This window comes from Procambarus clarkii, chromosome 41, assembly GCF_040958095.1.
Source record: "Procambarus clarkii isolate CNS0578487 chromosome 41, FALCON_Pclarkii_2.0, whole genome shotgun sequence".
NCBI lineage: Eukaryota > Metazoa > Arthropoda > Malacostraca > Decapoda > Cambaridae > Procambarus > Procambarus clarkii.
The window spans coordinates 11620503-11645925 of record NC_091190.1 but is presented as its reverse complement, the minus strand read 5'-3'; the positions used below and the strand labels follow the sequence as shown (position 1 = coordinate 11645925).

Sequence of the window (25423 nt, the reverse complement as noted above, 5' to 3'; positions counted from 1 at the left end):
ATATTGTCAAGGCCTTGAAACTTTTTAATATAGATGTAATGTTTAGCTACGAAAACACTGTTGGTAAGCTATTAGTAAGGAACAGCCCTCGTAGTGATAATTGCGTCATTTATAAAATACCTTGTAAGGAATGTAATAAGTTCTATGTCGGGCAAACATCTAAAGATTTAAAATGTAGAATATCGCAACATAAATACTCTGTAAGACATGGCCAATTATCTAATGCTTTGTTTGTGCATTTGTCAGAAAAAGCTCACCAAATTGATTGGGAGAGTGCATCTTCAATAACAAATTGTAAAAGCACCTATAACAGAAACATAATTGAATCCGCTTTGATACAGATCACCAAAGAAAGTAATTTGAATATTAGCAGTGGTCTATATAACTTAGATCCATTTCTAATAGATCAGCTAAAGGGCGATTTAAGTAGAATCATTGAAAAACATTTGTCTCACTAATTTATTGTATATATTTACCTCTTTATGTTATAAATTACTTATGTATTATGCTTGTATGTCTGCTGTATCAGATGGGCCATTGGGCTACATCGGATGGGCTAATTGGGTGCATCTGATGGGCCAATGGGCCGTCTGCGTTGTCCAAGTATTGTACCTCACCTTACTTCACCACTCTCTCCTGCCTATTTATACCCATCACTCGATCTGTAAAATGACCTTCTGAAGATGTATTTAATATACGAAAGTACTTAAGGAAATTTCCTGTTTCATTTTTCCTCCGTGGTCTGACATTGTCATATATATATATATATATATATATATATATATATATATATATATATATATAAATAAATGTAAATATATATTATATAATGTATGTATTACATATATAATACATATAATGCATATATAATTATATATATAATATATAATATACAGGGGTACCTCAGTTTGAGTTTAATCCATTCCTGGAGACGGCTCGTAACCCGAAAACTCGTAAACCGAAGCTAATTTCCCCATAAGAAATAATGGAAATGAATTAATCCATTCCTGACTACCCAAAAACCTCACTTCAAACTAAATTTTATACCTAATTCATCGAAATCTACACTAGAAAAGTATGTTCAAGTTATTACTTACCCATGCTGATGACTGCTGTTGGCATATGGAAGATGGTGAGGAAGGGGGGGGGGGGGGAGGAGGAGAGGTGTTACTGTTTGGAAGGGGAGTCCCCTTCCATTATAACATCAGGCAGTGAGGACCTCTCTGGAGTGCATTCTCTGGCACATTTTGGCTGCATACCACTAGGACATGCTTGTGACTCACTGCTTGCTTGTCTTACTAAGAAACTGTCTAAAGACATTTGTTTTTCCCTACATTTTAACACTTGTCTGTAGTAAGACATCACAGTCATTTAACCCCTTAACTGCGTTGCCTCCAAATATGACACCCCCGCAGTGCGCAGGAAATAAATTCTCTGGAAAAAATTATTTCTTTTTAAAGTGTCAGAAACCCTTCCCTCAGTATGGGTATGTAGAAAAAAAATCGAAATTGTACTTACTTTGGCTGCTCTGGGGTCCGTAAGTTGGGGCGTGACGTCATCATTCCCTGTTCGCCCGTGACGTACGCTCCCGGAGCCAGTAGGGCGCTCGGGGCAGGGCGCGCGAGTTGCCGCGAATATATTTTCGTTCATTTTTTTCGCACAATTCCAAATACATTTTATTTGTTTTTACGTGCTAATCCTATGTATAGTGAACACGTACACTATATTATGGCAGTAAAACATCCGTACTGTCCGAAGACACTGTGTTACGTGCATGACACTTGTGTACACATATGCAGCACATATTTACTATGTATCGTGCTAATTTATGTGTATATACAATCTATTTACACACTATACACTGTCACACACTACATTCACCATCAACACATTCAGAACACCTCGAGTGAGAGCAGCCACACCCAGCCAGTCTCCCTCACTCCAACATCTTAGTTGCCAACATTGCTCCTCCCACTATACTGTTATAGTTCTTATTACACATGTTCTATATACCTATCTACATGTTTTATTTACCAGAACTATGCAAGCAAGCATTGTGTAAGTATTGTGTCCAAACAGTACAGTGGCCACCATACACTGCATGAAAAATCACACAGCAGACGACGCTACGATTACGTCACCTCCCTCACCAAAATAGCTTGATAAAAAAATAGCTCCTCTCAACATTCTCCTGTTGCTGTTCTTACACTATATACACACACTATATATACCCATGTACATATGTTTTGCCCATAGCGAACCACTAAGCTAGTATGGTGAGCAAAACAAGAGTGCCTGCCACACATACACAGTGAGGCTACCTCAATTCTCGCCCTCCCTCCCTCACCAAAATTCCTCCTTCCACAATACTACGCACAATGCTAATTATAACCACATTCCTGCTATTATCACAATCCTGGTCACTAATTCCTGTAAATGAACAATTGACCACACGTTTATTTTGAAAAGGAACCTAAGAAATCATTTGAAGATTCCTAGATGGACGAAATAATGCTGTGGTGCTGTGGCTAGCGCTGTGAACATCATGAACAGCATTGAATCACTGATATTTGAACATTGTACCCAGTCATTATCACACTCAGGCTCTTCTATAACACTATCATAGCTAAATAATACAAGTTATATATATATTATATATATTTTGACATTATTAGGCGATGCTGTGGTCACACGCTGAACAGCAGTGCTGTGCGCTCATGCTGTGAGCGCCAGCCTTGGTTGCTCACACACTACTGAGGCTCCCACACCCGGGAATGTGGACCACGATTTTTTTTAAAGATGGCATCTGTTTACAAGAGCCCTGAGGAAGCTGATGTGAACCCCATGTAGCCGCGGGAGTTTTGAATGGAAAATGAAAAATACAAATACCTGGAGGCGCGTTGCGCAAACCAGACGTGAGCCTGCAGGCGCGTTGCGCAGTTTAAGGGTTAAAAGGTCAATGCAACGGCCTGCAACAGCTTTATCTGGTTGAGTTTTTTCAACGAAACTTGCAGTTCTTCCCATACTTCACACATTTTCTTAATGAGGAAGGGGTAACCTCTACTGCCTCTACTCATTCATTTTCTTAGGTTGAACCTTACCACTGACTTTCTTGGGACCCATTGCGAGATATATAATAACGTTTATGCTCATATGATCAAATATCCAACAAAACACTGTAAATCCTAGTGAAAAATTCAGGCGGGATAGGCACTGGTAAACTGAGGGGCGATCGCCGTGCTACCACGCGCTAGGTCGGCCCGTATGCGTATCAATTCGCTCGTATCCCGATGCAACGCAATGCAAATTTTGCGAGCAAATCCTGCTCGTAACCAGGGATGCTCGTAATCCGAGGTACCACTGTATAAACATACAGTATACTAAACATTCCCTCTAATGCGTTATGTGTGGTCTCTTCCGAGGCTAAGGGACCCCTTCTTCCAGCCAGAGGTAGTACTCCCTTTATATATACTGTGTATGTATATAATATATATATATATATATATACACACACACACACACACACACACACACACACACACACACACACACACACACACACACACACACACACACACACACCCCCCCTACCTACCTACCTTTAGAACACTTTCCCACCAGGAGACTCGAACCCTAGCCAGCACAGAAGCCTTCCAGCAACTGGCATAACAGGTACGCCTTAACCCGCTCCACCACCTGCTCAGACCCTTAAAAGAGATGGTAATTTCGGAGTATTTAAATACACCAAAGATCACCACCTCCCAAGAGCACTAGAGCAAGTGAGGGGTCATTTAGACGTTTATTTCATCAAGTCCCTGACACTGCATAGACACTGTGTCTTCCCATATTAACAGGGACTTGATGAAATAAACGTCTAAATGACCCCTCACTTGCTCTAGTGCTCTTGGGAGGTGGTGATCTTTGGTGTATTTAAATACTCCGAAATTACCATCTCTTTTAAGGGTCTGAGCAGGTGGTGGAGCGGGTTAGGGCGTACCTGTTATGCCAGTTGCTGGAAGGCTTCTGTGCTGGCTAGGGTTCGAGTCTCCTGGTGGGAAAGTGTTCTAAAGTTGTATACTTCACTCTCGTGTTTAGGAGAGTTGTGCCTTAAATAAATAAATATATATATATATATATATATATATGTCGTACCTAGTAGCCAGAACTCACTTCTCAGCCTACTATGCAAGGCCCGATTTGCCTAATAAGCCAAGTTTTCCTGAATTAATATATTTTCTCTAATTTTTTTCTTATGAAATGATAAAGCTACCCATTTCATTATGTATGAGGTCAATTTTTATTTATTGGAGTTAAAATTAACGTAGATATATGACCGAACCTAACCAACCCTACCTAACCTAACCTATCTCTATAGGTTAGGCTAGGTTAGGTGGCCGAAAAAGTTAGGTTAGGTTAGGTAGGTTAGGTAGTCGAAAAAACATTAATTCATGAAAACTTGGCTTATTAGGCAAATCGGGCCATGCATAGTAGGCTGAGTGAGTTCTGGCTACTAGGTAGCCAGAACTATATATATATATATATATATATATATATATATATATATATATATATATATATATATATATATATATATATATATATATATATATATATATATATATATATAATCCCATCTTTGAGTATGTTCCAGCAAAGGTTCAAGAGATAATAAAATATATATATATATATATATATATAATATATATATATATATATATATATATATATATATATATATATATATATATATATATATATATATATATATATATATATATATATATATATATATGTCGTACCTAGTAGCCAGAACTCACTTCTCAGCCTACTATGCATGGCCCGATTTGCCTAATAAGCCAAGTTTTCATGAATTAATTGTTTTTCGACTACCTAACCTAACCTAACTTTTTTCGGCTACCTAACCTAACCTAACCTATAGAGATAGGTTAGGTTAGGTAGGGTTGGTTAGGTTCGGTCATATATCTACGTTAATTTTAACTCCAATAAATAAAAATTGACCTCATACATAATGAAATGGGTAGCTTTATCATTTCATAAGAAAAAAATTAGAGAAAATATATTAATTCAGGAAAACTTGGCTTATTAGGCAAATCGGGCCTTGCATAGTAGGCCAAAAAATGTGTTCTGGCTACTAGGTACGACATATATATATATATATATATATATATATATATATATATATATATATATATATATATATATATATATATATATATATATATATTATTAAATATGACCGAAAAAGTAAGATTAATAATTCTAACACGAATTTTCTCTTTCTTAAGTTTCTTTTCACTATTGATGGTAATTCAAAGATCAATTCTCCAAAATTAATTTTTATTTCTAGTCTGACGCGACACTTGAGCGTGTTTCGTAAAACTTATTACATTTTCAAAGACTTTAGTTTACAAACACACAACTGAAACTGAATAGAGCTTACACATCTTTGAGTTTATATCTACATTTGGGTAAGGTGGATGAGGTGAAAACAAACTTTCAACAATGGGTATTGAATGGGTATTAAATTCAAACAAGACAGAACACGAAACAATGGGTATTGAATGGAAGTAATTGTAGAAAGCCTTTTGGTCCATATTTCTTGATGCTTCTATATTGGAGCAGAGTCTTATAACGTTATATGGAGGACCTATGGCAATTCCACGACCAAGAGATGGCTTCCTGAACCTTGCAGGAATCAACCTCACTGAGGACCAAGTCACTCTCCTAAATCTGGGTATAAACTGTCACGTTATGTCCAGACCAAGTGAAATGGCCCGGAAAGTGGAGTTGGAGATTCTGTTGGACGACATATTCGACCTCGAAGCACAAAAGGTGGTCACCACCAAAGATACCTTACAAGCAGAACTTATTGCGGAAGGAGGAAAGAATCGAGGCAACTACAAAAGCACCATACTGTCCCCCGAGCTCAAAGCGGCAGCTAAGAGCCTTCGTGAGAACAAGGAGATAGTTGTCAGGAGAGGCGACAAGTCGCCAATATACGTCATTCTTAAAAAAGACGAATATCTGGCGAAAATAAACCTCATACTCTCTGACCAAACTAAATTCCAAAGGGTAACGAAGGACACTACAGCCGAACTGAAAGCAAAGGTCAACAAATTGATCGAAACTGTGAACGCCAAGAAATCTGGACTCCACCTGCCAAAGATTATTGGGGGAATATAAACCTGGATATGCGTATGGAAATGTCAAGACACACAAGCCTGGAAACCCACTTCGGCCAATCATCAGCCAGATACCCACAGCCACGTACAGACTGGCAAAACGACTCAACGGCTTGCTGACTCCTTATGTCCCTTGTGCCTTCAGCCTGAAGTCTCCAAAGGAATTTGTTGACTTGCTGCGGGGAACACGAGCCACAGGGATAAGAGCCTCGTTGGACGTAGAAGCTCTGTTTACCAACGTACCTGTGGATGAAACAATCGGGATGATAGCCGACAGAGTGTACCGTGATCCGGCCTGTACTCCTCTTGACATACCAGAAAACAGTCTAAGAAAACTACTCCAAGCTTGTACTAAAGAGGCACTCTTCTTGAGCCCGGATGGACACATGTATAAGCAAGTAGATGGGGTCGCCATGGGTTCTCCCCTAGGTGTCCTGTTTGCAAACTTCTACATGGGTACCATCGAGCAAAAAGTCTTAGTCGACATGAACTTGAAACCGGCCATATACTGCAGGTATGTTGACGACATTTTTACACAGGTATCTGATGTCAGACATCTGCAGGAGCTGAAGGAGGCATTTGAGCAGAATTCTGTGTTGCGTTTCACTTATGAGATGGAGAAGGATGGGAAGCTGCCCTTTCTAGATGTAACAGTCATGGAAAGGAGCGGAGTTTTCCACACTGCAGTCTACACTAAGGAAACAAACATAGGAATGTGCCTGAATGCCAACAGTGACTGCCCGGACAGGTACAAGAGGAATGTTGTTAACGCTTATGTCGACCGTGCCCTCAGCCACAGCTCAGAATGGAAGCAAGTCGACGAAGAACTCTGTAGGGTAAGGCAGGTCCTAGTCAACAACAGCTTCTCCAATGGTTTCGTGGAAGACATCATAAGAAGGAAAGTGAAATGCCATGCAACCTCTGAAGAGACAACTAACACAACACCTATACCTCCTATTAGACTATTTTACAGGAACTTCTTTTCCACAGCCCGTAAAACGGAGGAAAGGGTCCTGAAAGATATTCAGTAGAAACGTTATCCCTACAGACAAAAATCAGAAGATACAACTGACGATTTACTATAAAACCAGAAAAATGGCCAGCCTACTCATGAGAAACTCTCCAGATACAAAGCAGAACGCTTTAAAAGAGACCAACGTCGTCTATGCCTTCAAATGCCCTCTTGGGGACTGTAAGCCTCAAAAAACCCAGTATATAGGCAAGACAACAACATCTCTTTCCAGGCGTTTAACGATGCATAAGCAACAGGGCTCCATTAAGGAACATATAATCTCTTCCCACAAACAAACCATCACCAGAGAAATCTTAGCAAACAACACAGAAATCATCGATAGATACAGCGATAGCAGGCGGCTTGACGTCTGCGAGGCACTACACATCAAGAAGTCAACACCAGTAATAAACAGCCAATTAATGCACAACTATATTCTACCCACTTCAAGACTCCGCTCCAATATAGAAGCATCAAGAAATATGGACCAATAAGCTTTCTACAATTACTTCCATTCAATACCCATTGTTTCGTGTTCTGTCTTGTGTTTGAATTTAATACCCATTCAATACCCATTGTTGAAAGTTTGTTTTCACCTCATCCACCTCACCCAAATGTAGATATAAACTCAAAGATGTGTAAGCTCTATTCAGTTTCAGTTGTGTGTTTGTAAACTGAAGTCTTTGAAAATGAAATAAGTTTTACGAAACGCGCTCAAGTGTCGCGTCAGACTAGAAATAAAAATGAATTTTGGAGAATTGATCTTTGAATTACCATCAACAGTGAAAAGAAACGTAAGAAAGATAGAGAAAATTCGTGTTAGAATTATTAATCTTACTTTTTCGGTCATATTTAATAATATATGTCTACAGGAAAGACTGCTACCAAAATATACTAATATATATATATATATAATATATATATATATATATATAGTATATTTTGGTAGCAGTCTTTCTTGTAAACATAGTGTTAAATATGAACGAAAAAGTAAGATTAATAATTCTAACACGAATTTTCTCAATATTTCTTATGTTTCGTTTTACTGTCGATGGTAATTGAAAAATCAATTCTCCATAATTTATTTTTATTTCTAGTCTGACACGACGCGTGAACGCGTTTCGTAATAACTTATTACATTTTCAAAGACTTTAGTTTACACATACACAACTGTAACCTGAAAACAGAGTTTTACTTAATGCTAACATTGAACAGCTAGTCTCATATACTTGCATTTGGGTGAGGTGATATGTTGCAACAGTTTTGCATGAGGTGAACAAACTTTTGACCAACACAAGACAGAATACGGTGCAATGGGTATAAATTGGATAAATGAGAGGGAAGAATTGAAGTAACTGCAAAGGGCCTATTGGCCCATACTTCCTCTTGATGCTTCTATATTGGTACGGAGTCTTGAAGTGGGTAGAATATAGTTGTGCATTAATTGGCTGTTGATTGCTGGTGATGACTTTTTGATATGTAGTGCCTCACAGATGTCAAGCCGCCTGCTATCGCTGTATCTATCAATGATTTCTGTGTTTGTTAACAAACACAGAAATCATAACAATATTTTTTTTACGTTTACCGGGAGCGCGAAAGTGTTAATAAATCATTTCTAAAACTGATATTTTAATAACTCTTTATTATCCTAATTAAACTAAGTAAAACGAAAAATATACTGTAATATGATAGATATCTGCTGTTTGAGAAATTATTCACGTTATTGGCGGCACAACTCCAGCATGAGTGGACGGGACTAATCCCAGTCCACACAACACCATGCTTGTTTTGTTCGATTTCGTCGCAACAGTTCAGTGATCTACGGCTTCGAAATAATAAAATTAATAAATCGGTTCCAAAGTAAGTATTTTTATAGATCTTATTACCGTAATAATGTTGCTAAACTAAACATGTAACCCAAAAATATATAATTTGATGTAAATCGAATATTTGAGAGAAATTTGTTACTGGAAATCGAACACAACACCAGGCGTGTTTTGTTCGATTTCGTCGCCACAGTTCAGTGACCTACGGCTTCGAAATAATAAAATTAATAAATCCGTTCCAAAATATGTGTTTTTATAGCTCTTATTACTGTAATATCGTTGCTAAACTAAATATAAAACCCAAAAAATATATAATTTGATGTAAATCAAATATTTGAGAGATTTATGTTACTGGATCTGGCTTAAACACCAGTCTACTGAATTTTGTACGTATAGATTTAGTCTGCGTTCGTACAGTATGCATTCAGTGCCCTTAGCTTTGTCTGCGATTGACGTACAGTATTTATCCGCCGGTGGAAGAATAATTGTGGAATTGACCATTTTTTTACACCCTTCAGCTCTTTGGTTATAAAACAAAATGTCCCAGGGGCTCACTAATAGTGCCTTATTAATGCCAAAAATGAAGCAACATTTTGCAAGAACTAGTAGCAGAAAATCAACCAGCACGAGCACAGCCGTACCCAGCACGAGCACAGCCGTACCCAGCACAAGCACAGCCGTACCCAGCACGAGAACAGCCGTACCCAGCACGAGAACAGCCGTACCCAGCAAGAAAACAGCCGTACCAAGTACGAGAACAGCTGTCCCAAGCGAGAACAGCTGAACACAGCATGAGAACAGCCATACCCAACACGAGAACAGCCGTACCCAGCACAAGCACAGTTGTACCCAGCACTGGTACAACAGCAGCCAGCACCAGCTCAGCAGCAGCGAGCACCAACAAAGCTGATGCAAACATCTAAAAACATTGTGTGCGGCGTGAACAGTTAGAACAAGTGTTAAATTTAAGTGTGTACACAGTGTTAAAATTAAAGTTGCAGTAATTTTAGTGTACAATAGTTTTCATAAACTGTATTGTAGTACTCAACATACAGCAGAACTACTTTTAATCAACACAGTGCTAACGGCATAATGCACTACAACATGTATTTACTGTAGAGCATTCACAACTTCACGAAACTTCAAGATGGACCTATATATATAATAAATTTATATATATATAAATATTATATATAAATTGTATGGGTTTTTGGGTCTTGGGTTTTTTGCAGTTTCCTACCACGTTTTTTTTTTTAAATGCCTACTTTTCTGGGTGCATAACCCTGGTCGATGGCATACATGAAATACAGTACTCTCAAATACAAGGGGGGGTTCCTTAGGCCATTGCTCCCAGAACTCCATTGACTGAAGCCTCAGACTAATATAGCATATATCAGTTTGTGCTATACTGTCTTCAGTCGTCTCTCTGAATTGGTCTCTCTCATTACGGGCTATTCATGCCCCTGCCACTTCTTGGGTGGCTTAATCTTTATCAATCAGTGGTCTCTCTTACTGCAAAGGAAAGAGGATCGCCAGAGGAGAGCAGAGGCACAAAACTGCTTGAAAACTAACAATTTTATATGTTTAGAACAGTAAAAAACCAAACAACAAGAAATCTGAAATGAGTAGGGAGGAAGGGGGAGACCAGCAAGAAAAGTAAAATATGTATTTATATTTACACAGTAATAAATATAAACATAAAAGTAATATTTATATAATAGTCAGAGAGAGAACTAAAAGTACACTGGCCGGCATGGTATTCACACACCTGGTATTCACATGTACAGGTTTTTCACCTTGCTGATCAAGCATGTGTTTGTGCTGCCTGCTCCTCCCTCCCTCACACATCAGTAATCTTGTCACAGCATTAGTCGTGTTTATTTCTGCTGCATAAACCTATTCAAGCTATTTTATCATAAATAAACATACACAAAATACAGAGTTTATTATTACAAAAAACAATAACATAGTACTGTAATACTGTGTGTGTAAGAAATGATGTGCTGCAGTAGTCATGCTGGTATGGCTGGAATCTTTTTCCCTGCCACAGTTCAGTGGCCGGAAATAATAAAAGCAACCTATCCAAACTACGGCATCTTACATAAAGAAAATGATAGGAGAATTACGTTGAAAAATTGTATAACGTATGTGTGAAATGAGGGATTGGTGATGGTGGTGATGATGGCTACTAGGCCGATCTATAACCAAAATGAAACTGGGCTTTTTTATATTTACAGTATTTCCATTGCATAACCCTACCTACAGTATGCTAATTATTATAATGTAACATTACAAATTATAAAAGAAACACAGTTTATTAATGTGAAAAACACTAAATACCATACAGAGAGAGTAATCACACTAACGTGATGTGTCTGAGAAAATCCGTAGGAGCCATAATGAGGGTTCGAACCTATGCGGTGGGTGTTCCCATGCACACTAAATACCATTAGTATCCTAAATACCATTGATAATAATACCATTGGTATCAATGCCCTAAAGAGAGCAACAAAGCCAGTTTTGATGAGTACAGTAAAAAAAAAAAAAATTCATTACTATTTGGGGAGGGAAATTGGTGTGAATTTTTGTCACTGTATAAATGAACACCTTTATAGAGAACACTACTATTGGCTACTTTGGCAGAACAACAATACCTCTTTATGTGAGGCCAGTAATTAATTTTGTTTTCTGCCAGATTTTTCAAAAGAAAACATTTTTTTTTTCTATCAAAATCCCCTTATTAATTTATGAGTGTCACCAAGGTGGGCGAATACCATGTCTGACAAGGCATAAGAGCTGTAATGAAAAGTAACATTTAGTTTTATGGAAGTTAAGTACCACCTAACTTCATGGTGGTACCCACCCCCACCATAAAGTTAGGAATAAAAAAAAGATGAGAATTTAATACGAAATTGCCAGTTCATGAAAATTTACTTGTATAAAAAATGAGGCAAGCGATAAATGAAAGAAAAAAAAAGATATGGATGGAAAACACATCAAAATGTGAGGTACTTTACTGAAATGGCAGAATACACACAGTATTTCAAAGAGTTGATATCCTGAAATGGCGAGCTATCATTTAGTAAATATGCCAAAGACTGGAGCAGAGAACAAATTCTACAACCACCCAGGCAGTAATATTATGTTTAGGATTGGAAGCAGTGTACAAAGGTTGACAAAAATATTGTACCAAAAGAAGAGGTACAAGCATCCACAACTGAATTCAAACCAGGAAAAGCTCAAGGAATAACAATGTAAAATGGTGGTGGTCATATTTACTCATGTTAACACAAAAAGGAAAAAGTAGTGTTAATACACTTATGAGAAAAATTATACAAGAGCAGTGAGGATTGGTTTTAAAGAACATAGGGCAATTAGGTGCTAAGCATATCAGAGAAGTAACATTCCTAAGAAAGTAGAAAGTAAGTGTGTGGACAAAAAAAAATAACGAGAAAAATAGAAAATATATTTGGAATTCGATAAGAGAAATCACCAAATAAGACAAAAATTCTTTAAGGGGTTCCCAAGATTTTGATATAATACTAGCCATTGCTATTTGTTTACCTTGGTGTAATTTAAAAGGAAGTATTTTCCAGCAAGATATGGAAATTTCCAGCTTGACTGATAAGGTAAGGATGCAGGAGGAACACATCAAGAAACTAGTAAAGGATAATGAGACATGGAAAGTAAAGAGTAGGGAATTTGAAGAAATTAAAATAGAAAATAGACTCATATGGTGAACAACTTGAAGGGAGCCTGAAGGCTAACATGGAGTTAGGCAAGGAGATGCAATGAGAAACTTCAATGGCAACTCAAATAGAGGAGGCTAATAAAGAACTAGAAAAGTATAAAGAAGAAATAAAAGTGACATATGCCCAAGTTGTAAAAGAGAAAGAGAATCAAGGAAGTGTGTTCAGAAGTCAAAACTAGAAATGACCAACAAGAAGCTGAAATTAGGCAAGCAATTAGGAAAGAACTGGTTACCAACAGTAAACTAGTACAAAACACTACAGATAGAAGTACATAATAATTTTTGGATGTTTAGTGAAGGAAATTTCATCTAGGGTGGACCAAGCAGCAGAAGAGATGAAAATCATAGAGAAAATAGTAGGTTTAGGAGAAGGCTCAAAGGAAAATGTCAGTGATTTTAGAAGAATAGGAAAATATGAGAAAGACAAGAACCGTCCCTTAAGGGTGACGTTTAATGGAGTGAAAAACATGATGGAAGTGCTTAGAAATGCCAGGAAATTGCAGAGTGATGAGGTTGGCAAACTTTGGTCAATAAGACAAGACCTCTAAAAGGAAGACGGAGAAAAACTGAAAATGAACCTAATTGAAGCAAAATGTCTAAATGGGGATAGAAATGAAGAAGACAAATTCTTTTTTCTACAAAGTGCCAGGGATTGGAAAGCTTGTGAAATGGTACATAAAAACAAAGCAACAAAATCAGTAGTGGAAGGGGGAGTAAAGAGCAAAGGAAAAAGGAACATGTTCCTGAAAATTGTATATACCAACATAGACGGAGTGAGGTAAAAAGCTTTGGAGTTGCAAGATATAACTCGGCTTAGGGTCCCAGATATTGTCGCATTATCAGAGATGAAACTTGAAGGAAATATATTAAATGAAGTTGTATTCCCAAGGGGCTATTCAGTTTGGAGACGTGACAGGAAAATTAGGAAGTGAGGAGTGGCTGAGCTGGTGAAAGAACACTTGAAGGTAAGAGAGATAATATTTGAAAACACTCGAGATATTGACATAATGGCATTGCAGATCTGGAATCGAGATAAGCTGATAATTTTAAATGCCTACAGCCCACCAGCAAGCAACACATGGACAAAGCAAGAACTGGATGACAAACGAGAGGGCCTCATAATGGTCATGAGAGATACAGTATTATTGTACAAGCAGATAAAGATAAATCATGACTGTTGATACTGGGGGGACTTCAACTTTAACCACTTAACTGCGCCAACCTAGTTTTCTCGCTCGGCGGGAAACTGCGCCTACCGAGAAAACTCGTTTTGATTTTTCGTAACCAATTCTAAATGTGTACGAGGTTGGTTGTGTACGAAATGGACTCTTAGGACCTCCAGTGAGAGGCAGCCATCTTCGAAAAAAATCTCAGAATGCCCTAGGGCTGCTGGCTGGGTTAGTACTGAATGAGCAACCATGGGTGGCCCACGCGCCTCTGGCTCTCAAACACCTATCCGACGTGGTGTTGAAAGATAATGCTCTGTCGATGAAATTCAAACCTTATTGTTTGAAGAACATAAGGGTCATAATATTGGGGAAGCCAGGCGCAATAAGGATCTAACACAAAGGTCGGATGCAAGTGATACAGCACCTATGAGGACGATATAGCGAGCGTATCCAGTTGTAGCTCTGAGCGTTACCCTTGCAATCCTATGCTATTTATTTAGATGATACTTAGATGAATCGTTTTCTGCGTTCAGTGGTGATGCATCTGATACAAATAGCATAGATGAACAGTGTTAGCGGCTTCCATGGTAGTGGTTTCCTTAGATATTTTCAAGAATACCTGAATCTCTTCCCAACTGACGGACACTCTTGAGGTAAGCTGAATCTCTTCCTGTGTAGGACCATACAAAGCGATCTTTTCAAGACTACCTTACAAATTTATCTTTTCCTATAATCTTTTCAATACTACCTTATGCTTTACAAGCTTGGTTACATACAACCTACAAGTTCTAAAGCCAAGGGTGTACGTGAGTGCGTTATTTGCAAGCACACAAAATGAAGAAACAGGAAGCGAAAATTTATCTGTGCCTGGTGCACTGAGAGTGAAGTCGTGCTGTGTACCATCGGCTACTTCGTTGATTATTACTCGCTTCCAAAGTCCTGTGTGTGTAATACAGTGTGTTACTGTGTAAATAGTGTGTGAAACTGTACGTATTGTAATTTTGGGGAATTTTTAACAGGTAATATTGCGACAATAAACATTTATTGTGGACACATTACTGACACATGTATCACAGTTCCATGGAACATTATGAACGTTCTACTGTATACATATTGTAAAGAACACAAATATGCATCATATACGATAAAAAAACAAATAAAACCGCATTGGAAATACATAAAACAAATAATTGAAAATATATTTGTGGCAACACCCGGTGCTTGAATGGCCCGCGCGACCGTGTCTTGGCGAGTCACGCACGGGCGACCAGGCCCTGATGACGTCACCGTGCATCTTGTCCACATCCCTACAGCCAAAGTAAGTGGAATTTGGTACTTATTTTTACACAGACATGTTCAGGTAAGGGAATTTATCATTTTACGAAGAAAAAAATAATTTTTTAGGGACACTTCATTTCATGCGCACCGGGGGAATTTCTCGATAAACTCCGCGCAGCACGGTGGTTAAAGCAATAGACTGGGAGGCCTATGAAGTAAGAACAGAGGACTTTTGGACATGCAGATTTGTGAACCTCATTCTGGAGACATTCTTGTATCAACACACAAAGCGCCTGGCCACAAGAATGAGGGAAGGAGATGTACCGTCAGTACTGGATTTAGTATTCACAAGAAAAGAAGAGATATTTGACATCTAGTACCTTCCCCCCTTGACCTCAATAAACTTATTTCTATTTTCTATTTGATCACTCTTGGGAAAGAGTGATCACGTCCTGTTAGACATTAAATATGCTTTAAGATATCATCTAGAAGAAAATGGGGACATTGAAACAGATGATAAACTCGATTTAAGGAGAGGTCACTATGGGGAACTTTGAAATTTTTTTAACCCTTACACTGCTCAGGGATCCTTGGGACATTTACACCCCTGTGCCCAAGAAAAAAAAAATTCAAAAATTTTTTTTCGTTTTCTAAACATGTTAATTTGTGTCCCCTGAGCACGGAAAAAATAAAAAAAAAATCGTAGGTGACATATTTTGGGCGCAATTGTCCGAGGAAGTCTGGCAAAAGTGGGTGTTGACAGAGTGGTCGTCAGACCCGGTCAGCGTCACCCGCGCTGACAGATGGGAGTTGCCACAAAGATATCATTACCTAATTGTTTCAATGTCTCCAATTGATTTTTTCTTAGTTTTTTTGCAGTAATATTATTCAATAGTGTGTATTGTAATATATTTATATAATAAAAGTGGTGAATAATCGCTATACTCAAAAGTATGATGTGCATATTAGTGATTCAATTATTATGTTTATAAAACAATAAACAAATACCTGTAGTTTTGCTGCTATTACACTCTATACACAGGTTATATATAAGTATCTGCATGTTTTGGTCACCATAACGAACCACTAAGTTGGTATTGAGAGCCGAAAAGCAACGAAGAGTTACCGCCACACACCAGCCAGCCACTCGCTGCCACTCCCTCAACACACGCACTAAACTTTCTCCCCCAACAATACCATTTGTGGTGTTATTACACTATATACAGACATTATATAAAAGTATGTATATATTTTGTTCACCACAACTGTACAGCTAAGCTGATATAGTTAGTTCAGGCACTAAGAGTCGTCGCTATACACAGATGGCGGCTGGCGGCTCCCTCACTCTTTCAAGGTCACACGCACTAAACTTTCTCCCCCAACAATACCTTTTGCAGTGTTATTACCCTATATACACACATTATATATAAATATCTACACGTTTTATGCACCGTAACTGTACACCTAAGCTTGTAGTGCGCCCAAAGAGCATAGTGGCCACCCTCTAAACAGCTAGACAAATCGTGCAGACGACGTCACCTCCGTCACCCATATGGCTCCTCCCAGCATAATCCTTTTGCTGTTATTACACTAATACACACATTATATATAAGTATCTACATTTGTGTTCACCATAGAGAACCACTGACCTGGTATGGTGAATGCAAACAATAACAGCTAGCCACACAGTCAGTAAACGATGCTGTCTCCCTCCATCTCTCGGCATCACTCCTCCCACAGCGCTAATTATTACAACAATCCTGCTATTATCACAACCCTGGTTATTTATATCAGTCATGGGTCATCTGTAATATTGTCATCGCTAAATAATAACAATTATATATTTATTTTGACATTTTTCGGCGATGCTGTGGTCACAAGCTGAACAGCAATGCTGTTCGCTCATGCTGCGTGCGCCGGCCTTGGTTGCTCCAACAGTACTGTGCCTCTCACACCTGAGAATATTGCCCACGATTTTTTTTTAAATGGCATCTGTTTACAAGAGCCCTGAGGAAGCTACTGTGAACCCCGTGTAGCCGCGGGCCATTTGAATCAGGCCTGGCACCCTATGGCGTATATATACGCCATGCGCACCATGGGACATGTTACTCAGGGCGTATATATACGCCATGCACAGTTTAAGGGTTAATGTGTAATTGGACAGACTTGCTGCTAGGCAGGGGAAGTAAATGAAATGTGTGCCAAATTTTGCAAAATATACGATGAAGGCACACAAACATTCATACCAAAACAGAGATGCAGGGCCAGAAAACAGGATTGGTTCAACAGAAATTGCGAGAGGGCCAGAGACCAAAAGACACAAAAATGGAATCAGTATAGGAAGAGGCCAAACCCCCAAGCATACTAGCAATACAAAGATGCAAGAAACAACTATACGGCAGTAAGAAGAGAGGCAGAAAGACATTATGAAAAAGAGATAGCGGATAAATGTAAAACAGAACTGGGCCTATTCTACAAATTCATAAACAACAAATTGCAGGTAATGGATAATATCTAGAGGTTGAAAATAGGAAACAGATTCACGGAAAATGAAAAGGAAATGTGTGAAACATTAAACAAAATGTTCCAAAAGTGTGTTTGTACAAAATGAAATCTTCAGAGAACCAGACACAATAAGAATTCCAGAGAATAATATAGAGCGTATAGAGGTATCTAGAGATGAGGTGGAAAATATGCTAAAGGAGCTCAGTAAGAACAAAGCAGTTGGCCCAGATGGAGTTTCACCATGGGTTCTGAGAGAGTGTGCATCTGAGCTCAGCATTCCAATTCATCTGATCTTTCAGGCATCCCTGTGTACAGAAGTCATAGCAGACGTGTGGAAACAGGCTAACATAGTTCCAATCTACAAAAGTGGCAGCAGGGAAGACCCCTCAATTATAAACCTGTATCATTGACAAGTGTAATAGTGAAAGTATTGGAAAAACTAATAAAAACTAAATGGGTAGAACACCTAGGGAGAAATGATATAATATCAGACAGAGTATGGTTTTTGTTCTGGAAGATCCTGTGTATCGAATTTACTCATTTTTTATGATCGAACCACAGAGATTTTACAGGAAAGAGATGGTTGGGTTGACTTCATCTATCTGGACCTAAAAACTGCTTTCAACAGAGTTCCACATAAGAAACTGGAAAATATTGGAGGGGTGACAGGTAAGCTTCTAACATGGATGAAAATTTTTGACTGATAGAAAAATGAGGGCAATAATCAGAGGCAATGTATCGGACTGGAGAAATGTCACAAGTGGAGTACCACAGGGTTCAGTTCTTGCACCAGTGATGTTTACTGTCTACATAAATGATCTACCAGTTGGTATACAGAATTATATGAACATGTTTGCTGATGATGCTAAGATAATAGGAAGGATAAAAAACCTAGATGATTGTTATGCCCATCAAGAAGACCTGGACAAAATAAGTATATGGAGCACCACTTGGCAAATGCAATTTAATGTTAATAAATGCCATGTTATGGAATGTGGAATAGGAGAACATAGACCCCACACAACCTATATATTATGTGAGAAATCTTTAAAGAATTCTGATAAAGAAAGAGATCTAGGGGTGGTTCTAGATAGAAAACTATCACCTGAGGACCACAAAGAATGTTGTGCGAGGAGCCTATGCCACACTTTCTAACTTCAGAATTGCTTTTAAATACATGGATGGCGATATACTAAAGAAATTGTTCACGACTTTTGTTAGGCCAAGGCTAGAATATGCAGTGGTTGTGTGGTGCCCATATATTAAGAAGCACATCAACAAACTGGAAAAGGTGCAAAGACATGCTACTAAGTGACTCCCAGAACTGAAATGCAAGAGCTACGAGGAGAGGTTAGAGGCATTAAATATGCCAAAACTAAAAGAAAGAGGTGAAATGATCACTACATACAAAATAGTAATAGGAATTGATAAAATTGATAGGGAAGATTTCCTGAGACCTGGAACTTCAAGAACAAGACATAGATTTAAACTAGCTAAACACAGATGCCGAAAAAATAAGAAAATTCACTTCCGCAAACAGAGTGGTAGACGGTTGGAACAAGTTAGGTGAGAAGGTGGTGGAGGCCAAGACCGTCAATAGTTTCAAAGCGTTATATGACAAAGAGTGCTGGGGAGATGGGACACCATGAGCGTAACTCTCATCCTGTAACTACAGTTAGGTAATTACACACTTGTGTGGATTGGAGGAATAGTCACGGCCTCAGAGTAGGGTCTACCGCCGGTGGCCGGACAGTCGTCAGCTCGAGCCCAAATGAATGTTATTTTAGTGCTGGGTAGATGGGACACCATGAGCGTAGCTCTCATCCTGTAACTACACTTAAGTAATTACACACACACAAACAGGAAGCAGCCCGTAACAACTGTCTACCTCCGAGGTACCTATTTACTGCTAGGTAACAGAGGCATCAGGGTGAAAGAAGCTGCCCATTTGTTTTCCATCATCGCCGGGCATTAAACCCTGATCCCCAGGATTATGAGTCCTGAGTGCTGTCCACTCGGCCACCAGGCACCCTAGTGGGGAAGAAGTGGGGAGTAAGACCCACATGACTCCAGGTCGAAGGTGTTAGCAACCCAACAAGCAGCATGACGGAGGCAAAACCAGTGATCATCACCCTGAGACAAGGGCGACGAACAACCTGCAAACTCGCACAAGGCGAGATGGAACTTGAACGACAAGTCCATTGGTCAGCCAAGCTCTGACAGGGTATTCCAGGGACCGCAAGGGGGCGCATCCCTTCGGGAATCCCAGACAATGGGGCTGCAAAGCCGGTTGAGCCCGTATAGGAATCGCCAACAACCACCAAGATAAGAGGGCGAACTGAACCCCTGTGAAGTGTACAAGCATGTAGGCTTGGAGGAGGGCCACACAAAAACCCTAGGCAGACTCCCCCCCCCCCCCCAGCAGAAAAACAAGAAGAAAAGAAAAACTCCACAAAAGCACAACAACAACAGAGGAACAGAAAACACAGTTGCCATTATGTAGGTGAGCTGCGCAGCACCTTGTGCCCCAACCAGCAAACACCCACCACTCCCTACCCAGAGGCAAACAAAGGCCATGACTCCCCAGCTGGCCCCAAGGGTGGGGTCAATGCCGAGCAGCAGTAACCCCTTACAGGCGCGAGATCCCAAAGGCCCTTGGGAAGATAAACCTAGAATCCAAGGATAGTACTTACAGGGCACTTAGGGAAGGTAGCCCTAATCGCATGCAGCCCCAGTACATTACCTTCACTTGGTTACCGCACCACAATCAGCAGGCAACACTACCAGGGATCTGGTAGCTGAGTGGACAGCACGCGGGACTCGTAATCCTGTGGACCGGGTTCGATTCCCGGACCAGGCAAACAAAATGGGCAGTTTCTTTCACCCTGATGCCCCTATTACCTAGCAGTAAATAGGTACCTGGAAGTTAGACAGCTGTTACAGACTGATCCCTGGGGGTTGTGTGTGAAAAAAATAAAAAATAAATAGTAGTAACAGTTGAGAGGGAAACCGAGGCCAGAGTCGACAACCGCCCAAGTCAGCTTCAGTCTACGAACTGGGAAAAGGGCTGCCGGAGTGGGAGTCCCCTCCTCCTCCTGGGGGGTGCGAGGGGAGATGTAGACAAGTAGCACGGTGGGCTGATGACGTTTGCTGGTTTCCTTGTTTCTTTTGGGGGAAGTTCTGGTTCTCTGTTCAGTCTTGGGTTTGCAATTTCCTACCATGTGGGGTTTGTTTTGGGACGTCTATCTTTCTGGGTGCCTAAAACCCTGGTCGATGGCAGACATGGAATACTCCCAAACACATTGGGGTTTCCTTAGGCCATTGCTCCCTGCGCCTCTCTGAGGGGGGGCCAGGTTCTGGCTCGTGGTCCCCGGTAGGCAGAAATCCAATTGACTGAAGCCCCAGACTAATATAACTAATATCAATCTGATAGCTCCAGGAAGCCGATGGGGCTTTCCACAGTAAAGCCAGTAACGAGAAAAACACAAAGACCCTTGAAACCCCACAACTAGCAAACTAGCAGCCAGTGAGAAGTCTGCTCACTGTTTGATAGCGTATAGCAGATAGCACTCGCCACAATGCACTCCAACCAGCTGAAAACTCATGCCTACACAGAGCAAGATAGAAAGCCCTAAAACCCCCCTAATGCACCCCAAGGACAAAGACAACCACAAGCAAGGAGGTCCTCAATGGGGAGCGAGTCCCGAACGTCCCAGGGAAGATAACCCTGAAATTCAAGGGCAGTACTTATGGAGCACCTTGGGAATGTGTCCCTAGGCACGTACAGCTTCAGTACACTAATACACCTGACCAACACACAACACAAGTGCAGGAACAGCCACAGAAGGCAAAAATCCAGAATAGGAAACCGAGGCCAGTAGCGACATCCGACTGCTAACACATCAGTTCAAGAACTGAGGTGGTGGGTTGCCAGCTCACCCGGGTCGACTTCCCCTTCCCCCATGGAGGGGTGGGGGTTGTGCTATTGAGGGGGGGGGGGGGAATTGATGAAATGTTGCTTGTTGGTTTTCTTTCTAGGGGAGTTCTTTTGCTATTTTGAGGACAACATACAGTGGTCCTCAATTTTCAACCAGACAGTGGTCTGTTTTGATTCGCCTATTTTTCTGGAGTTCTTCCCCGGTCGATGACAAATATGTCATACTTTAAATGTAAAGTGCTCATAGGCCACTGCTCCCTGCTCCTCTCTGAGTGGGCCCTATTCTGGCTCGTGGTCCCCAGTAGGCATAAGAACTGTGACTGATAACCCTCAACTGATATAGCACTATATCAGTTCGGATAGCTTCAGGAAGCCAACGGGGCTCCTTACATAAAACTAATCTTCTAGCAGTAAAACTGGATGCTGTGACAGAAATTATAACAGAGGCAATAGCCAGGAAAGATAGCTCCAAATTCAAAGCTAGCACCAGACATAAGAGCCAAAAGTATATACAGGAGCAGAGCCTTCATAGAGGAAAGAGCATTTTAAAAATTACAACAATAAATCATCATTGGTAGTTTTGCCCTTCGAACTAATAAAGTAACTGCAGGAAACTATCTTAGGAAAAAACCCAAGGAGTACTGGGATAACTGAGAAACCTGAGTGAAGGAGTGTATTACCTAAGACTAGGCAAAAATTAGAAAACTTTGTATCCTTTGGATATGATACCATCACCATGCCAACAATGATATGACATCACAAAGCCACAGACAACTCCCCTGCATCCACCAATCTGCTATAGATTAATGTCTGGAAATCATAGGTTATCAGACAAATGCCAGCACAGTTAAGGATGGAATCTATGGTTCTCAACCTAGCTAGAGTAGCAGAGGAACATACTTCACACCCCATACTTCAGCTCTCACAGCTAATGCTCTCTAAAGATTTAAGGAATGTGTAAGTGCAGTCTTAACAACCCAAGATTAAAGACCCACGTGAGTCTCCTGTCAAAGATCAGCCCAAGGAAATGCATCTCATCCTCAAAAGATATTCTGCTCCCAGCTTAATGCTCGTATGTCTGTATTCAAGGTTTCCCCAACAGTGAGATTTGCTAGTATGCTGGAAGATAATGTCAGGGTAAAGAGTTACAGAATTAAAGTCATTCATTAGAACTTCAAATGTCCTTTTTTATATTTAACATAAGACTTTCATTTTGCTTTCAAACATGTAAACCAGTATCTTTTATTGGCTGAAAAATATTTGTCATTGAGTGTAGTCTACAAAATATTAATAAATTTTGGGTTTATTAACATTTTGAAATAAGTGTTAACAAAATGTTAAGATTTGTCCCTTATCTCACTAAAAGGAAGACAAGGGACAAGGGGGAACAAAGAAGCTACAAAATTATACACAAAATTAGAGCTCGGTATATTAGTAAAAAGTGGCAAAGAAAAAGTAATGTTGATGAAACAAATGAATGAATTTTATGCAGCTATTTAAAATAACTTATGAATACAATCACGTACCAGAGGGGACACTGGGCCAAAAGAAGCACTGAAACGGCGTACCCGAGGTTGACTTCCTGGAACATCCCCCAATGCAGCAGCATCCCTGAAAAATTACAAACGAGAAAAAACATTTACTAATTCCAAATAAACTTAACAGTTAGGTTGCAGTATCAAAAAGAGTATTTATGAAATAAACACTTTTTTAAATATTTCCCCTGATTTTGTTGCCTTGACTCTTGGTACAGTCTAGTTCAGTTTCCAACACCTTCCAACAACCCTGTTTTTATTTAGTTTTAAAATGCCAAATTCTACTTTTCCTTCAAAATTTTATTTTACTTTAAAATTTCATCAGAGGTAGTTTTAGACATGCTGATAAAGGTTATGAGATTAAACAGAAGAAATTTCTGAAACAAAACATTTGTTCCATTTGCTCAACCAATTGGCAAGTCACTTGGGGCCAATCAAACATCTGACGGCAATAAAACTGCAGGTAGTGCAAAGCCACTAGAGATACACACACACAAGCCAACTAAGAGTCCCAAACAAGGCCCAGCCAAGTTTGAACCAGGAATGGAATCAACTAAGACTTGATTTTTGTGAACTTTTCGGTTTCACTAGGAACCTGAAGAGTCGAAAAGAAAAAAAAAAGAACCCTGGCCAGCTGACATGCAGACTGGCTGGGGGACTCCACACCAGCCAGTCATTGAGGTAGGCCAACACACACACCCCTAAGAGATGAAGCCAGGCCACAATGACCCGCGCTAACCTGATAAACGCATGGGGGGACAGATACAAGACAAAGGGAAGGTCCCTAAAGCAGTAAGCCTGACACCCCACAACAAAACCTAGCCAGTCCTTGAACCTTGGATGGTTAGGAGCATGTCAATAAGCAACCTTGAGGTCCAAGGACACCATCCAGGCTCAGCCTGTAGTAGCAGATGAACTTGCCCAAAGTGGTCACCCAGAAAGTCCAACAGGAATGATGCTGTTCAATCCCAAAAAATTGAAGACGTATCGTAGGTCTGCCCAGTCCCCCTCTGGGACTGGGAACAACCAGAACTTTGGAACAGGACACCCACTGACAGATCGAGATTACCTTGACTACACTAAAGTCCAACCAACCTGCAATGACCCAATGCAGTGCTGGGGAAGGACCCCCCTTGACTTGCAAGACTCAACCAAATGAATGGGGGAGGGACCGACCAACTCACTGTCGGCCGAGGGAATGATCCAAAAAGCATACAAGTCACGGGACCAGGAGCTGGCAAAATGTACCAGTCACCCCCTCCACAGTAATGTCAAAGGGGCAAACCATCAAAGGGCTGGCACGAAACACAAGCGGAAGCATCTTTATGCAACATGTAATGGCAATGTTCAGCAGAGAAGGAACCTACCTTGACCCACATCAGGTGAGGTCCCCACCCTATCAGAGAGCCTCTAATCAGGAATAGAACCCTAAGAAAACAATAAATGATCAATGGGGCAACAAGAGAAAGCTGTTGCAAACAAAACCTGTGCACTGTCATCCTCAGGAAAGAAAAGAGGTGAAGAGAGGGAGGCAGACCAAATGGGTAAGAGATCAGGTTAAATTAAATGAATGGGCTAAAATGATCTAACCATATGTAAGGCCATCAAGGCTTTCACACCCAGAGCAGAATGTAGAGATGCCACGTCCTCATGGACATTGCATCAGAAAGCCCCGCTACGAGGACCCAAACATGCAAGACTTCCGCCAAGTCCGAGCATGTCTTGTGGTCCTCTGCAACAAGGGCCCCAAACAGCACATGCAACTGCAAATGGGGCTGCCAGTTGCCCACATCCTTCCCAACCACTTGGGCTGAACGGTAGAGCGACGGACTCGCTTCATGCAGGTCGGCACTCAATCCCTGACCGTCCAAGTGGTTGGGCACCATTCCTTCCACCCGTCCCATACCAAATCACTATCCTGACCCCATTCCAGTGAAATATAGTCGTAATGGCTTAGTGCTTTCCCCTGATAGTTCAATACCCTTCCCGTCCCTTGCCCACATCCTTGTGGAGCGCCAGGGCAAACAGGCAGTTCTAGAGCAGAGCAAAAGAAGTGCTGCCCAGGAACATCTGAAAGACAGAATTCACCTCGAGACAATGCGATGGCATTGGTCTGGTGGGGGAAGGTGTTGGTCTGGTGGGGGAAGGTGTTGGTCTGATGGGGGATGGCATTGGTCTGGTGTGGGGGGGGGGGGGTGGCAGCATTG

At 40.4% G+C, this 25423-nt stretch overlaps 1 protein-coding gene across 3 annotated transcripts in view; it reads right to left on the bottom strand.

Annotated features, from left to right (window-relative positions):
• The window catches only part of LOC123761059 (PPP2R1A-PPP2R2A-interacting phosphatase regulator 1), a 52336-nt gene that overhangs the window by 17051 nt on the left and 9862 nt on the right, over window positions 1-25423 (bottom strand). For all 3 annotated transcript variants that reach the window (XM_045746942.2, XM_045746941.2, XM_069339340.1), the window contains one exon: window positions 23208-23292. In XM_045746942.2, the coding sequence (XP_045602898.2) occupies window positions 23208-23292 (85 nt within the window). The remainder of the gene's footprint in view (window positions 1-23207; window positions 23293-25423) is intronic.